The sequence below is a fragment of the Diplodia corticola genome (genome assembly GCF_001883845.1).
Source record: "Diplodia corticola strain CBS 112549 chromosome Unknown scaffold68, whole genome shotgun sequence".
Classification (NCBI taxonomy): domain Eukaryota; kingdom Fungi; phylum Ascomycota; class Dothideomycetes; order Botryosphaeriales; family Botryosphaeriaceae; genus Diplodia; species Diplodia corticola.
Genome location: NW_017971547.1, coordinates 39,838 through 55,770, shown reverse-complemented (window position 1 = coordinate 55,770; position 15,933 = coordinate 39,838). Strand labels below are relative to the sequence as shown.

General features: G+C 57.2%; 5 protein-coding genes across 5 annotated transcripts; 4 read left to right on the top strand and 1 right to left on the bottom strand.

Moving 5' to 3' along the window:
- Positions 1-1,171: 1,171 nt before the first annotated feature.
- Positions 1,172-4,098, bottom strand: BKCO1_6800018 (ankyrin repeat domain-containing protein 65; the record flags this gene model as incomplete). Its single annotated transcript, XM_020278389.1, has 3 exons — positions 1,172-3,187; positions 3,605-3,710; positions 3,761-4,098. The coding sequence occupies 3 exons, from the start codon at positions 4,096-4,098 to the stop codon at positions 1,172-1,174; spliced, it is 2,460 nt and encodes an 819-aa protein (XP_020126284.1).
- Positions 4,099-6,294: 2,196 nt separating this feature from the next.
- On the top strand, positions 6,295-8,244 carry BKCO1_6800017 (carboxylesterase type b; the record flags this gene model as incomplete). Its single annotated transcript, XM_020278388.1, has 5 exons — positions 6,295-6,485; positions 6,533-7,106; positions 7,159-7,452; positions 7,507-7,842; positions 7,903-8,244. The coding sequence occupies 5 exons, from the start codon at positions 6,295-6,297 to the stop codon at positions 8,242-8,244; spliced, it is 1,737 nt and encodes a 578-aa protein (XP_020126281.1).
- A 683-nt stretch (positions 8,245-8,927) lies between these two features.
- Positions 8,928-10,736, top strand: BKCO1_6800016 (formylmethionine deformylase-like protein; the record flags this gene model as incomplete). Its single annotated transcript, XM_020278387.1, has 2 exons — positions 8,928-9,394; positions 9,443-10,736. 2 exons carry the CDS (start codon positions 8,928-8,930, stop codon positions 10,734-10,736), a joined length of 1,761 nt encoding a protein of 586 aa, XP_020126280.1.
- A 442-nt stretch (positions 10,737-11,178) lies between these two features.
- Positions 11,179-12,980, top strand: BKCO1_6800015 (cytochrome p450; the record flags this gene model as incomplete). The annotated part of the gene is made up of 6 exons (XM_020278386.1): positions 11,179-11,409; positions 11,464-11,580; positions 11,633-11,738; positions 11,792-11,854; positions 11,917-12,519; positions 12,580-12,980. The coding sequence occupies 6 exons, from the start codon at positions 11,179-11,181 to the stop codon at positions 12,978-12,980; spliced, it is 1,521 nt and encodes a 506-aa protein (XP_020126283.1).
- A 552-nt stretch (positions 12,981-13,532) lies between these two features.
- BKCO1_6800014 (pentachlorophenol 4-monooxygenase) lies at positions 13,533-15,466 on the top strand (the record flags this gene model as incomplete). Its single annotated transcript, XM_020278385.1, has 2 exons — positions 13,533-13,596; positions 13,656-15,466. 2 exons carry the CDS (start codon positions 13,533-13,535, stop codon positions 15,464-15,466), a joined length of 1,875 nt encoding a protein of 624 aa, XP_020126282.1.
- Between the last annotated feature and the right edge of the window lie 467 nt (positions 15,467-15,933).

Genomic DNA, 15,933 nt, shown 5'->3' with positions numbered 1-15,933 from the left:
GCTATTACCCTTTCAACAGGCCCTGTCCGGCTAATCTTTTGATTCTCTCACAAGCCCGAACCAGTCTCAGCAGACGCCAGCGCCAAACACCCCTTCGAACGACCGCCCTGCGCCCGCGTCATCCCAGCTCAACGTTGGAGCAAACACCGCCTCCTACGAACCGAGATACGGTCTCTTCCAGGAACATACATGCCCTTACCATGGCGCAGTTCTGCGGATGCCGCCCACCGGGCTTGACTCGACTCGCGGTATGAGCCCGATGGACCGATTCCTTGCTGAGGGCCCAGGACAGCAGCATGCGTTGTTCGTTCGGCCAGACAATGGACAACTCTCCACCTCGAGGGAATGCACGTGTGGCAACAACCAGTAGGGGTCTGGTGGTCCGGCACTTGCTGAAGGAGCACTTGATTGATGCAATACATCGGACATAGCCTTCGTGCTAGTTGCTGGGCCTGGTAGTGGAGATGATAGGGGTGGGAATGTTCGTGATGTCTTCGTAGAGATACAATTTCAAGTTGAATCAGAGGGAATTGCAACACCCTAGAACAATCTGTCCTCCTCATGTCTCCCTGCCTTTGACATAATTCGCCTTCCCCGGAAGCCCTGAGGCTTACCGTTTCAAAGACTGCTATCTCACTCTCCAATGTGCACTCAGCCTTGACCCCGCTCGTCATCAATATTTACCCGATGCCCATTCAGTGTAACACGAAGTTGCTCCAGCGCCCGATCAATATAATATTGACCACCGGCACAGGTATGGGAGCCTCCTTTTACAGTTAAAAACTGTAACTTGTCTTTGTCTCAAAAGAGATGTTCCATTTTCTGTCGGCTCACCTGAACGCTCACAAAACTCTCCATGTCTCCAATCTCCTTCACGAAAATTATTCTATCCTCATCTACCATTCAACGCTGCTTTCAAACAAAGCACTATCACTTTTACATTGTATCTAGTAATCACGCACAACAGTGATGAGAGCATAGTTTGTTATAAAAAAAAACAGCCTTGCCTCGTTGAAGTGACCCCGTATTCAACCAATCGTAAGGAGTAGCCCCGGAGACAGCCATTGCAAAAATGGCAACAAAACATTGTCTCAGGACACACACTTCTACCGGTAAAAAACTCCCAGCAAAGGACCCCACAGCTGACCTACAAGTACAATGTCCAACACCATCAACCCAAGCGCTCTTCAATAAGCCGATCAATCTCCTCATACCCCGCTCCCTTTGCCAGCTCCTGCGCAGTAAACCCATCGATATCGCGTGCAATAATCTCCATCCTCTCCATAATCCCCAGCAACATGCACACCACCCCCCTATGCCCCATACCCGCCGCATAATGCAGCGGCGTCCACCGATAAAACCCAATCTGCTTCCCGACCGGATTAACCACCTTGGTCGCCCCCGACCAAGTCGACTGCATCGTAATCGTCGACCGAAACGACTGCACGCTCGACCGCCGCGACGGCCCCGCCGGCCTCTCCCGCTGATCCCGCTGATCCCGCTCCCGCTCCCGCTCCCGCTCCCTCTCCGCACTCTGCTGCTCCTGATCCCCCCGCGTCTCCGCCCTTAGCACCCGCCCCACGACCTCCACCGACCCACCCCGCGCCGCCAAATGCAACGCCATGTTCGCGCCGCCCCCACCGCCCACCGTCCTCCCCTCCCCCTCCCGCTCCCGCACGTCCGCCCCCGCCTCCAGCAGCACCCGCGCCACCTCCCACCGCCGCCTGTCGCACGCCTGCACCAGCGGCGACCACCCGCCGCTGCCTTTGCCGCCGCCGTGTCCGCCCTGCCCGCTGCCGCCCAGCTGCTGCCCGACGTACGCGCCGGCATCGAGGAGGTGCTGCGTCGGAGCGAGCGCGCCTTCTTGCACCGCGTGGATGAGCGGCGTGCGGCCGCGGGCGTCGCCGTCGCCGTCGGTGGTGCTGGTGCTGGTGCCGTGCAGCATGGCGGGGGTGACGCAGCGGCGGCCGCAGCGGACGGCGAGGTGGCCGACGTCGCGGAGGGGCGAGGGGCGGAGGTGGAGGGCTGCGGTGCCGCCGTGGTGGAGGAGGGTGGAGAGGAGCGAGATGTTGTTGGATGACGCGGCGTGCCAGAGGGGGGTGCGGAGGTCGACGTCGGGCGCGGTGGGGTCGGCGGCGTGGGAGAGGAGGAGCTGGGCGATGGGCTCGTTGCCGGCGCCGGCGGCGAGGTGCAGGGGCGTGCGGAGGAGGGCGTCGGGGATGTTGGGGGTGAGGCCGGCGCCGTCGAGGAGGATTTGGGCGACGGTGAGGTGTTGGGGGGATGTTGATGGTGCGTTGCCGCTGTGTTGGCGGTACTCGCTGACGGCGCGGAATAAGGCGGTTTCGGGGTCGGTCCAGGACTTTTGCACGGGGGCGTCTATCCCGTGTGCGTGGTCTGGCGGGCCGCAGGCTGTTGCTGCGCGGTGCAAGGCCGTCTGGCCGAGGTAGCCGGCCTGGCTCCCGCAGGCGCCTTTGGAAAGCAGGAAGCTGACCATGTTGGCGTCACCACGCAGGGCGGCCAAGTGGATGGCTGCGTCTCCGAGCATGCTTCGCGCCGAGACGTCTTCGCCGGCGTCCAGTGCTTGGTGCACGGCAGAGACGTCTCCGGACGCCACGGCGCGGTGCAGCGGGCGGTTGAGAATGTGCCACCGCGTGAGGAACTCGGCCATGTCCATGGGCGTCGCGGCGGAGCGCTGGTCGGTGCCGGAGACAAACAGCGGTATCTCACCCCGCTTGTTGGGGATGCTGAGGGCGAAGTCGTCGCGCGCCAGCATCACCCTGGCACAGTCGATGTAGCCGTACAGGATTGCCAGGTGCAACGCACTGTTTCTGTCTTCGTCGACGGCCGAGACAGAGGCGCCGGCGGCCAGCAACATGGTGACGATCTTGAGCCGAATTGGCTTGAACGCCGCTTTCCGCGGAGCCACGGATGAAAGTGCGCAGTGCAGTGGCGTTTCTCCGTCGGCGGTCCGGACGTTGGCATCGGCGCCCTTTTCCAGCAGGGCCTCGACAATGTCGGCGTCGAGCACCTGGCATGCCGTGTGGAGCGGGCATTGGCGGCCGTCTGCCGGCGGCGCGGCGATTACATGCTGCGGTGTCTTGCGGATGAGGCGCAGCGTGCGGTCCTTTGGATATTGCCGGATGGCGGTCCGAAGCAGTTGGTAGCTGAAGCTGTTGGAGGCGGCCGTCTTTGTCAGTACTGTCGGCGATCGATATGGGCCAGATGTGATTTACGCAGACATAGTAAGCACTATTCGCCACTGCTAAGGGCTGAAATTACACGCCTTCGGATCGAGGCACTCAATTTAAGATGTTCTCCATGGGCACAGGGGGCAAAAGGAGAAATCGCTTGGCTTTACACGGGCGCGGCTCCACTTTAGTGCCCGATACGGTTAAGTGGTGGAGCACTGGTACCTCGGCTACGACCATCACTGCAACATGCTTGTGGAAAACTCTAAATCGTCGCTCGACGTGTTATTGGAAATATGTACAGGAGAATGAAACGAATGACTGGTCTGATGCATGTCTATAGAAAATACAATTTGGGGGAACTCAAAATCTCAAACGGCCAACGCTTAGTTCGACCCAAGTGGCTGAAGCCCAACCTCAACTTCATGGCTGTCGGGGAGTTGACAAACGAGGTCATTGGGATTAGAGCCGCCAGCGCGGCAGGGGGGCGTGATGAAACTGGTAGATCCGCCAATGACCTCCCTGAAACGAGTTAGTGGGCACTGGCGGATACTCGAATGAGTTGCACTTACGACCGAGTAGTTTCTTCGCGGATGGTGAGAACTGTGGGCTTAACCCAGTCGTAGTAGTCAACGTAGGTGAAGCTGAAGCGCGAGTTGTCGCAAGTGTAACGTTGGTTCACCACGAAGCTTTCGTCGTTCGTCGAAGAGCACTCGCTCAGGGTCTCGCCGTTGAAAGCTGCGATTTTAAATGAAACAATATCGATATTCCGGCCGTCGTACTTGCGGGTGGTGAAGTCCTTGATCTTATACGTGGCCGACGGGGTCCCTGAGTCGACTTCGATGGCGGCCGGAGCGGCCAAGGCGGAGGCACTAAGAAGAGCGGCGGCAGCAGCGGTATTGAACTTCATATTGGCGACGATAGTTCCTTTGATTCTAGAGTTGAAGTAGTACTGGTCGATATGAGCGGTGTTGCTGATGGCGTTGGAGGCTTGATGGGCAGTGTTGTGTTGATGATGTTCAATTGAAGGGGCAGTCCGTCTGTCTTAATATACGCATCAGCTCGAAAGTCACAGCCCGCTGACAGAAACACGACCTGAATTGTCGTTACATCGCAGTCCGAAGCGCGATGTCGCATCTTTGGCTTCTGTTGGTACACTTGCTTGCACGGACGTTACTTCGCTTTATGCTGACTTAAGACTAGAGAGGCTGTCTACCGCTTAGTATGGTCACGGGAATGGTTGCTCGGGTAGATGATGTCGGATACGTTGTGTATCTCGACGAGCGTGACTTTCTCGGCGAACTCCGGCGGTCTTGGGCGGACACTTTTAGTTAGTCTTGGACTGCAAACGTGATAGGCACCATGTTTAGGTCCCACGCTCTATGTGTTAGGAACGTTACATGCCCTATCATCGCTCTGACTTTTCTGTGTGTAGCTGGCAGACTAACGCATGCTAAGTGCACCCAGCAAATCAACAAACGCCACCCACAACGGCCGCAGGTCTAGAACATCTAAGATCGATAGATCTCACACCAGCAACCAGGGACACCAGAAAGTGCCAGCTTGCCAAGCCTAAGCACGTGGATTGTCAAGTCAGAGAACCCCTTCTGGTCAAGACGAGAGGTGCGGTTCTACATCCTCGCAGACTACTATGACGTTCGCATCACCCGCGGCCGAGAAGTATCGGTCGAACATCCAAGACCAAGCGTCGGACCCGGTCACATCACGCCCCGATATGTCTTGAATCCAACATACAACAGCTTTGCTCTCTAAGCTAAGGGCTGAAGCCTTTCGGAAGGTCCGCGGTAGCAAAGCTGTTATCTCCAGCCTCCGATTTCAAAGTGTTCGTCAGCATGTCCATTAATCACTCGCTCTGGGACATTCTGGCATACATACCCTTTACCGGAAGCTTCGCCTGAGATATGGGAAGCAGTCCCAGCATGAGACATCATCTTCGAGCTTCAGGATACCCGAGACTGCGTAAGTTTCGCCGCCCTCGCACAGATATGGACCAGTAAGTCTGTCAGCGAAGGGAGTGAACATACGGTAGTATCAGCAGAAGTCTTACAACATCCAACGCGACATTAGCTTGCAGCACCTAAGTGCAACAAGGCCATTGCAAAGTTTAGTATGCGTTCTTGAGAGCAGCTGTCTGGATCTCCGGCGGAGCACTGTCGTCGTACCTTTGGCCTGCGTGCGTTGGACGAGTACAGTTTAGAGTCTCTACGAATGTATGAATGTTCACCACTACTTTAGGGCTCCGAAATTGTCACAGCCGATGCCGAGAATTCTCCTTTGCACGAGACTGTTTCCGCGCAAAATCAATACTCCTATGTGAGGGCGTGACTGGTGAACAACCCTGCTTGTAGTGTGGGTGCAAACACAGTCCCAGCTCGCTCCAACACCCAAGAACCACTACCCCCACTTGAAGCTGCTTCAGCTGAGAGCCTGTTATCGTGAGAAACGCGTGACTGTCAGTTTTGGGTTCGCAGTGATGCCGAAACGGTGTTGAAGAAGCGAGGCTGAAAGCCACGGGATTCTTTTTTCAGCTAAGGCTTTCCAGTTGCCCCATGTTGCCGGCAACATATCACCCGCCATCGTTACCAAGACCGGGCGCTAAGTTGTGTTTAGGAGCAACATGTGACATTGGAGCTCATACGTGCTTGGCAAATAAGCGATACTTCCTGATTGGGTAGTTTGGGTAAGCCGCAATATCGTTTCGGCGTGTTGGCTTACGTCACTTTAGGTGTGCTATCCAACCACATGATGATTGGATTTGGTTATTGCACAGTTGTAGGAGCACGCGTGTGACACCTTGTTTTCTATTCGGTGTGCGGATTGCGAATACTTCGCGGCATCACCAGGCTGAGCTGCACTTAGGGCTCGTAGCAAGCGCAAGCCGCTGACAAAAGCGGTAAATAAGCCAAATCCTAAGCGGGGTAGCGACCTTACTGGGTAAATACACTGCGGTGCAGCAGGTGGCGTAGCATAGTTTGCCTAGCGCTTATCGACCAGGACCAGGGGCAGGAGACGTAGATATATCTGCTAAGCTACAGCATGGCAACAGCTCTCACGGTACCGCAGTCTTCAACTCGTCTCTGCAAAAATGTTCAAAGACTTCTCAATCGTGCTGACGGCGCTTCTGACATTTGTCAATGCCACTCCGGTCCTGAAGAACCCTTACGATGCCGTGTCGCAGCAGTGGCCACCCGAGAAGGACGGGCTGAAGGTCGACTTGGGCTACGGAATCTACCAAGGTTACCACAACTCGACTTCACAGCTGAACATCTGGAAAGGGTACGCCACCTTTCCCAACTCGAAACGGCATGCTTACAGTACTGCAGGGTGCGGTATGCTGCACCACCGTTGCATTCGCTACGTTTCCAGGCGCCCGAAGTGCCGGCCGTCAACAGGCAGCTGCAGAACGCCACGACAACCCCATTGATCTGTCCTCAAGCTAACCCCACTGTTGCGAGACCGGAACTGGGGGCATTGTTCTTCCTCGACGGCCCTTCCAGCGAAGACTGCTTGTTTTTGAACGTCTATGCTCCCGATGACGCACACGACCTTCCTGTCTTCGTGTGGATCCATGGCGGCGGATACGACTTGGGAGGCACCGTGCCGTATGATCCTTCGGCGCTCATCAACACAAACAACCAAGACTTCGTCGCCGTCGTCATCCAGTACCGCCTCGGAGCTTTCGGGTTCCTCTCTTCGGAAGAGGTGCGCCAGAAGGGAGCGCTGAATGCCGGACTCTTGGACCAGCAGATGACGCTTCAGTGGGTGCAGGAGTACATTGATCTTTTTGGAGGTGATCCGACTCGCGTCACAGTGGCAGGCGAGTCTGCGGGCGCCGGCTCGGTCATGAACCTTGCCATTGCCTATGGCGGAGCGCAGGGCAATCAGCTGTGGTCCAATGCAAGTTGCGGTCCAACTTCCTTATGGGTCCATGTGCTCATAGACATGACAGGGAATCACTGCCAGCCCTTTCCTCCCACAGTACTTCGACTACAACTCACCAGAAGCTGTCAGCCAGTACAACGAATTCGCTGACCTGGCCGGTTGCACCGGAACCGATCCTGCCGTTTTCGAATGCCTCCAATCGGCTTCCAGCGCCGACTTGATATTCGCCAACAACCAAACCGCCACATCGGCACTCCTGGGCATTTTCGAGTGGAGGCCGGTGGTCGATGGTGACTTGATCCCACAGCGGCCGAGCCAGGCACTCAAAGGCCGCATCAATGGCCAGCGTATCTTGACAGGCGTAAGTTGACCAGCTGCGGTACGAACTGGGGCTGACTGGCATCTCTCGCAACAGAACAACGCCAACGAAGGCTACGCACTCACACCACAGAATATCACAACGCAAGCTGAATTGGTACAGTATCTGCGCACCTACTTCCCGCGCCTAACCGACAGCGACGTTACGCGAATCCTGGAAGCATACTCGACCCCCAATGTCCCGGACAGCCCCGCCACCCCAAAGTTCCCGACGACAGGCGACCACCCGCCCACGGCTGTCAACCAGTCCGAGCTTGCCACCGGGCACCAACAAGTCGCCAATAACTTTTACGGCGAGGTCACCTTGATATGCCTGTCATATTGGCTCGCATCGGCCTTCGACAGGAACGGCGGTGACTCTTTCCAATACCAGGTCAGAACTCCCAACACGTCCCCTTCCTTCCTCTCCTCTTCTCGAGTCTGACAGAAACAGCTCTCCGTCACCCCGTCGTTCCACGGCTTCGACACGTTGTTCTACTTCCCCAATCCCTCTTTCCCCGTCGGTGCCGAAGTCCAGAAGGCGTTCCAGAGCGCGTGGGGCGGTTTCATCACTGCCAACACTCCGTCCGACTGGCCGCGGCACACGGCAGAGCAGCCTTTGATGGAGAACGTCAACGCTACGGGTGGGACGCCGGTTGAGATTCTGGGGTTTACGTTCTACTTTGATCCTGGTGTCGAGGCGGACTTGACGACCGTCAGAGCGGATACCTGGGAAGGAGGACGGGGGGAGCGGTGTGAGCTGCTAAGAGAGTTGAGCGAGGCATTGGTCATTTAGGAGGGAGAGGTTGAAGCAGGCTCTGGTGAGTACCACTAGGTCGACCGTGGCGTACTTCGAAGGCGGAATAGAGGTGGCCGCCAGAGCACTCCCAGCAGATTGTAAGGGAAGGAGGAACGCAGCTTGTGAACTTTGAGCCGACCAAGTGTAGTGTTGGAACATGGAAATCGAACCGTGTACTTGCAGTCTTTATAGTCCAGTACCAACTTCACATTTGGCAAGTGCTGCGTGAACGCTTACACACGGTGACTATATTTAGATGAATGGGTGGCTCCAGCAACCTGACTGGTCACGCATTCGATGACTCCTTCACACTTACTGGGCGGATGTCGATCAATGCATATCGCGGCCGTAGCGTTGTGAGATACCGCGGATCTCATTGGCGGACCTCATGTGCCTAGCGCTTGAATATTACGCCGATGTTGTTGGGGAATGTCAGCACTAACAAGGCTATGCCAATCTTAGCCAACGATTCTGAGTCGCGTTGCGCCAGGATTGTAGAGGCTCTTGCTCTGACCATGGGGGCCAGGATTCAGTTCTGCCACCAAGGTGTTGGCTCCTACCTCCTGGCTACTGAATAAAACCTGCCAAACCCTATATATCCAGTTTGTTTCCCTGTACACTTTCCTTCACTTGGCGCAATGGCTACATGGCAAAACCAGCCCCCACCGGCATACCCAAACATGGAGTTTCCTCACCGCCAAGCTGATCCTCCGAACCAACATCTCCTACACCACGATCCTACGACGCAAGCTCAACCACCCGCAAAGGCACAGACGAGAATATCAAGAAGAGGTGTTCAGTGGAGGTCTCCAGCACTGATGATGTTGCTGTTTTTTGCCGGGATAGTGTTCGCCATAGGCCATCACATCTACTACCAGTCTCTGGACGACACCCCTGTCACATCGACGAGCCAGCAGGAGTGGGCGATCCGCATCGGAACAGGACTTGCGTTTCTGGTCAAGGCGACACTCGCTGCTTCCATCGGCATCGCCTTCACGCAGTATCTGTGGACCGTGGCAACGCGGAAGGCAATGGCACTGCAGAGCATTGACGACATGTTCTCTCTGACCAAGAACCCCGCATCCTTTGCCAACTTTGAGGTTCTCGTCGGGGTAAAGCTGCTGGTTTTGCTGGCCATGGCGTCTTGGTGAGTCCATGCGGAGCCTGCACCGAACTCTCAGCATTGACTTTCCAGGTTCATGCCCTTGATCGCAACAGTCACTCCCAGTACTCTGTCCGTGTACACCAAGATGGTGACCAACGTCTCGAATGTGGAAGTCCCTTGCATGGGGTTTGCAAACGACCCGGATATTTGGTCCGACTCTATGGGCGCGGGCTTCATCAACGAGCCTTCTCCGGCCGTCACCCGCCTGCTGACTGCGACGTCGTCCTCGATAGGAATTCTACCCATGACCGCATCTTTTCCCAACTCGTCATATAGCCTTCAGTTTTATGCTCCAGCATTGAAGTGCGAGAAGCTGAGTGATGCCGTCAAGAACGGTCAGCCCGTCGGCAGCTGCAACAACTGCACGTCACTGCAAAAGCTGTGGGATACCAGCATCGATATCAGCAATGGTGCAAACTACAACTACTGGCAGGCCGTCATGCCAGACGGGTCGCACAACCTATTATTCATTCGCACGGGTGCAGGAAAGCTTATGGATGGCGATCCGAAAAACATTAGCTGCCAGCTTTGGAACGCACCTTACACAACACTGTTCACTTTTAGGGACGGCATACAGACGACCAAGATTCAGAGCCTGGAGTACGAGAGCACTACGGACTTCAACACGTCCGTCGCGTTTACGGAGCTGCCGGACGGTGGAAGAGCTTACTTGTCGATGTATCTGGCAATGTCGAATCTGCTCTCTGGAGAGGTTGGCGTCCGTCCAGGACTGTCGTCGTCAGGGATGCTTGGCACAGATTTGGCCGTGGCCAAAACGGGCTTGATGGCCTGTCCGGACATCATCAAGGCATGGGAGACGTTGGGGAGCAGCGAACCTCCATTGGATCGGAATACGTCTCCCTGGATGTGTCGGAACAACTCGGTGGCCGCAACGATTGAGGATCTATCACAGAACTTTACATTGAGCTTGCTAAGCAGTCCAATGCTCAACGGCAACACGACAACAGACGTGGAAGTCAGATCTCCAAGGAACTACTGGAGATACAGCCCCGTGGACCTACTGATTGCGTATGTTGCTGGAGCTGCTGTGGCGCTGTTCTGTATCGTGGTTGGTGGCTGGGCGTACATGTACAATGGCTACAGTGCCACTTCATCATTCTCCAGCATCCTCCTTACGACCAGAAACCCTGACTTGGACGGCCTGACCGTGAAACAGTGCCTTCCCACCTATCCGCTACAGGAGAACATTGGGAAAGCCAAGTTGAAATTCGGTGTTGTTGGGGGAGCAAATGGGATCGAGCATGCAGCATTCGGGTTACCTGGATCGATGCAACACCTGAAACGGGGTTATGAAAGCGGCTGATTGTCTCTTTCAGCCAGGGAGAAGTATCAGGAGGATCTGACGACGAGTTGATTCAATTCATGGTTCGGCCTCGACGCGACGCATGATTCCTAATTCTAGAAGGCCGCTGGTCGGAAAACGAAAATGTAGCGGGTGTCTAAAGAATGAATCATTGTCATTCATGGCGCTAATCTGATGAACCAAACAATGGTGAAAAAGGAATTGGTACTGTAGGGCGGACGAAGTAAGATTTGTGGTGGTGCATCAGCCGAGCGCAGCCAGCCGCATTGGGTTAGCCACTATGAATCATATTGAGCCAGGTGGTGTTCTAGCCTCGGTGCCATGACGAAATGATATCCGCAACACCCCAAATCTGTATATATGTGTTTGCTCTATCCACTCGCCCAAACCGAGAAGAACAAGATCAGACATCCCTAGCTCGAGACACAAGGCAAAGACTCAAATGGCGAACAACACGCACGACGCCCTTCCCGGGGGCTCTTCGCCGCTCGGATCTTTAGCTACCGTCCTCGTTCCAATTTTGGCAGCCCTTTTCCTGGTTGTTTCTCATCGACGTTTGAGAGCGCCAAAGATCCCGACAATCAATGCCTACCCTGGAGACTGGATGCTCAAAAAGGCGCATCAGCGTTTCGAGCAAAATGCAAGAGCTCTCATCCGCGAGGGAACCGAGAAGGTACGTCCAAAGAATACCTAATAGCAACGGCTATCATTGACTAAAGGCGTGTAGTTCAAAGGACCGTTTCGCATCATCACTGCACTGAGCTCGACTATTCTCGTCCCAACTGAGTGGGCGGAATGGGTCAAGAACTGCAACGAACTGGACCATTTGGAATGGACCTATCATGTAAGCTGGATGGTGAGATGGGCGTAGCCAGAGCTGATGATGAGCTATGCAGGAATTCTTCGGAGGGTATCCTGGCTGGGAGGGAATCACGGCAGCCGTGTGCGACCCAAACAAACTACTCATCGAGGTCACAAAGGGCAAGCTGAACCAGAACTCACGTAAGAAGCTGACTCCCTCTCGTCCATGCCATCTCAAACTGACTCTATAATAGAGTGCACCCTGTTCCGAGAGCAGATGGTCAGGGCCCTCCACGAAACATGGACAGACGACCAGGGTATGGAAACGCTTCCCCTCTTCACTCCGAAGGCGTCAACTGACCATCCCTCCCCCCTCCAGAATGGCACAGCATCGACTGGCACAAAGATTCCTTAGACCTCATCAGCCGCATGTCCGCCGCCGTCTTCGTCGGACCCGAGCTGTGCGCCGACCCAGAATGGCAGGACATCGCCATCACCTACGCCACCAACATGTTCCTCGCCACACGCGCGCTGCGCCGATACCCCCGCTTCACGCGGACCGTGGCCAACTGGTTCCTTCCGGAGAGCAGCAAGTGCCGCGAGCAGGTGCGCCGCGGCCGCAAGATGATCCAGGACGTGCTGGACGAGCGCGCCGCGAAGAAGCAGGAAGCCCTGGCGCAGGGGCGCGAGCCGCATCGCCACGAGGATACGCTGGCTTGGCTGGAGGAGCGTGCCGACGGGAAGCCGTACGATCCCGTTGCCATGCAGCTCGGCTTCGCCATGGCGGGTCTGCACACGACGACCCAGCTGCTCAAGCAGGCTGTGCTGGATATCTGCGGGCAGCCTGAGCTGGTCGGCCCGCTGCGCGAGGAGATTGCGATGGCGGTGGAGGAAAGCGGGTGGACGACGGCCGGGCTGTACAAGATGCAGCTGTTGGATAGCGTAGTCAAGGAGACGCTGAGGCTGAAGCCGGGGACGTTGGGTAAGTGACTTGTACGCTCCATTTTCTACGTCTTTCGTTTGCTGATGGTTTCGCCCGCAGCCAACCTGGAGCGCCGGTCCCTCAAGGACATCACTCTCCCAGACGGCACCAAGATCCCGCGAGGCACCAACGTGTCTGTCGACAGCTCGCGTATGTGGGACCCGGCCGTCTACGGCGAGGACGCGGCCCGCTTCGATGGCTTCCGCTTTCTACGACTCAGGCAGCAGGGCGCCCCAGCCACTTCCATGGTGTCGAGCAGCCCCGAGCAGTTCACCTTCGGCGTGGGCAAGTCCATCTGCCCTGGCCGCTTCTTCGTCCACAACCAGATCAAGGTCGCACTCGCGAACATTCTACTCGATTACGATGTGCGGCTCGCCGACGGCTACACGCCAAAGTTCTTCGAGTTTGGATTCGAGATTATGGCGGATCCAACACCAAAAGTAGAAGTCCGTAGACGTTGACCGTGAGCACTTGTTGAATAGATTGAGGCAGTCTGGAACTATGACAGTTAATTACTGGCGAAGCCTTGGAGCTCTCACCGAAAAGCGCAACGTGGGGATCGACGTCCGTGGGGAGGTTACTCAAGAAATCATGGCGCTGTAACTCGGTCAAGGTGCGTGTCATGCTCAGTGGAGGCTGGGAATGTAATTAAGCATGAAGCATTCCGCTATTCCCATTTGTATTCACGTTCAATGCCGAGACGAGGTGCATTCCTCGATTGGCTTCGCGATTCAACGATCAGTGACTTGATGTCATCGTTCTCGTACTCGTCGTATTCTTCCGCGGACGTTTAACCAAGCATATCCCGCCGTAGTGGGTTTCCCCCACGTTGCAGGGACACAGAGATGCACCCCACCTCTCGTCTGCCCCGCCTGATATCATTAACCCCACCCCTGCTCTGCTCGATCACGCGCTTATCGGACCCTCACCCAGTATTTATACTGCCCGATGAGGTCGCCTTTGAGAAAGCAGTGGGACACTCTTCTTTACTACAAACAAGAGAAACCGCAGTGATGGGCAGCATTGAGGACAGCATCCACCATGTCGACGTTCTCATCGTAGGCGGCGGGCCTGTAGGTAACCAGCCAGCAACCTCCGCGCCTACTCGGTGAAGCTTCTCGCTCACACGTCTGCAGGCCTCATCACCGCGTACCAGCTGGCCCGCACACTCCCGTCCATCATGATCATCGAGAAGCACGCCAAGTCGGCCCAAGACCAGTACGGCAGGGCCATCACGCTTTTCCCGCGCACTTCGGAGATGCTGGACCAGTTGGGACTTGCTGACAAGCTCGCCCAGCACTGCTTCGCCTGTCGCGAGACCGTATCGTACGACGCCCTGGGCAACGAAGTTCACGCCCGCGGCTGGGCCTTCATGGAGCAGATGAAGGACACGGCCTGGGACTTCGCCCTGGTGCTGCGCCAGAAGTACCAAGAGGAAATCTTCCGCCGGGCCCTGCGCGAGCTGGGCGTCGAGCTGCACGCCCCAGCCACGCTGGTCGGGCTGCACATCGACGAGTCCATCCCACCCGGCGGCTATCGCGTCTCTGCCACGGTGGAACACGTCGGTGTGGTCAAATGCAAGTACCTCATCGGCGCAGACGGAGGGCGTTCGACGGTGCGGCGCCTCCTCGACATCCCGTTCGACGGCAGCTCCACCGACGACCGCTGGGTCCGCATCGACGGCCACGTCTCGACCAACCTCCCCAAGCCGCGCTCCTACTGCGCCATCGAGAGCCCCACCCACGGGAACGTCCTCTGGGCCGCCCTCGACCACGGCGCCACCCGCATCGGCTATGCCTTCACCCTGGAGCGTGAGAAACGGTACCCCGTCTTCGACCAGGCCGCCGCCATCGCAGAGGCCGTTGCCGCCGTCAAGCCGTTTGACCTGTCCTTCACAACCGTCGACTGGTGGACCATATACGCCGTCGGCCAGCGCGTCGCCCGCCGCTTCTTCACGAACGAGTGTGTATTTCTCGCCGGGGACAGCTGCCACACCCACAGCTCGGGCGCCGCCCAAGGCATGAACACGGGCATCCACGACGCCGTCAACCTCGCTTGGAAGCTGTCTCTCGTGCTGCGCGGGCTGGCGCACCCGAAGCTGCTGCGCACGTACGAGGCGGAGCGCCGCCCGAACGTCGAGAAGCTCATCGCCTACGACCGCGACATCGCCCGCCTCATGACCATGCAGCTGCCCGATGGCTGGACGGGCGATCCCGCCGCCGACCCCAATATCGTCCTCGGCCAAGTCATGGCGGACGCCGCCTCATTCAGCTCCGGCCTAGGCATCTCCTACGAGCCGGACGGCCTACTAAACGTCGTGAGCCCGCAGCACCCTCCATCACCAGCACCCACCACCACCCCAGGCCACCCGCACCCCGGCCACCGCGCCCCCGACGTCCCCCTCCGCAAACCCGGCACCCTCGAACCCACCCGCCTCCACCGCGAAACCCCCAACGCCGCCACATTCTACGTCCTCATCTTCGTCGGCGACTCAACCGCCACCTGCACAACGACAACAACAACAACAACAACACCACCACCACCACCCTCTCCGTCTCCTTACCACGCCTTCTGCACCGCCCTCGATCGCTCTCCCCTCTTCTTCCCCCCACACCCAACCAACCAGAGTGGCAGCAACGCCACCGCCCCACCAACATCCTTCCTCACCATCCTCCCACGCGCCGGCCCCTCGCCGTGGGAGCTGCTGGGCGGCCGCGGTCCGCCTGGCGATCAGATCCTTGGGGTCAGCAGCAGCAGCAGCAGCAGCAAGGTGTTGTTCGATTCTGCGGACATGGCGGCGCATAAGCGGTACGTCGACGGTGGCGGCACTAGTGGTGGCGCCGTGTACGTGCTCAGGCCGGATGGGTGGGTGGGGACGGTGGTGGGGCTGGGTGCGGAGGGGGTGGCGGTGTTGGAGGGGTATTTTGGGGGGTTGGCTCATGGCTGAGGCTGCGTGACGATGCGGTGGGTTGGGGGTAGGGATGGGGCATTGGGTTGGCTTCTTCTTTGGGGAGGGGTGTGTTTGTGGAGATGGTTGTGGATGCGTGAGGCCCAGCTGGGAGCGTGTCGAGGTCGGTCGGACGCGGGACTTCCTTGTACATGGCGTTGGGCGGCCGGGGAGGTGTGGTTTAGATGATGGACAGAAAGCGTGATGGAAGCGGCGCATACGAGACCGCATTAAGCTCTGTGGAAAACCGGCATTCCGAGGGCTTGATGTCCGATGTCATGCATCATGTCGCTGGCCCCGCAATAAGGAGTCCCATGGGCGCCAAGCATGCCTTGTCCAAGGTCTTCACCCTTCAAATTGTACGTACATCAGAAACTTTTTTGTCTACCTCTGGCACCTAGCTAAATAGTCAGTGCAGAAAGATGCCCCAAGATTGTAATCAAACAGGATGATACTAGCTGGAAAAC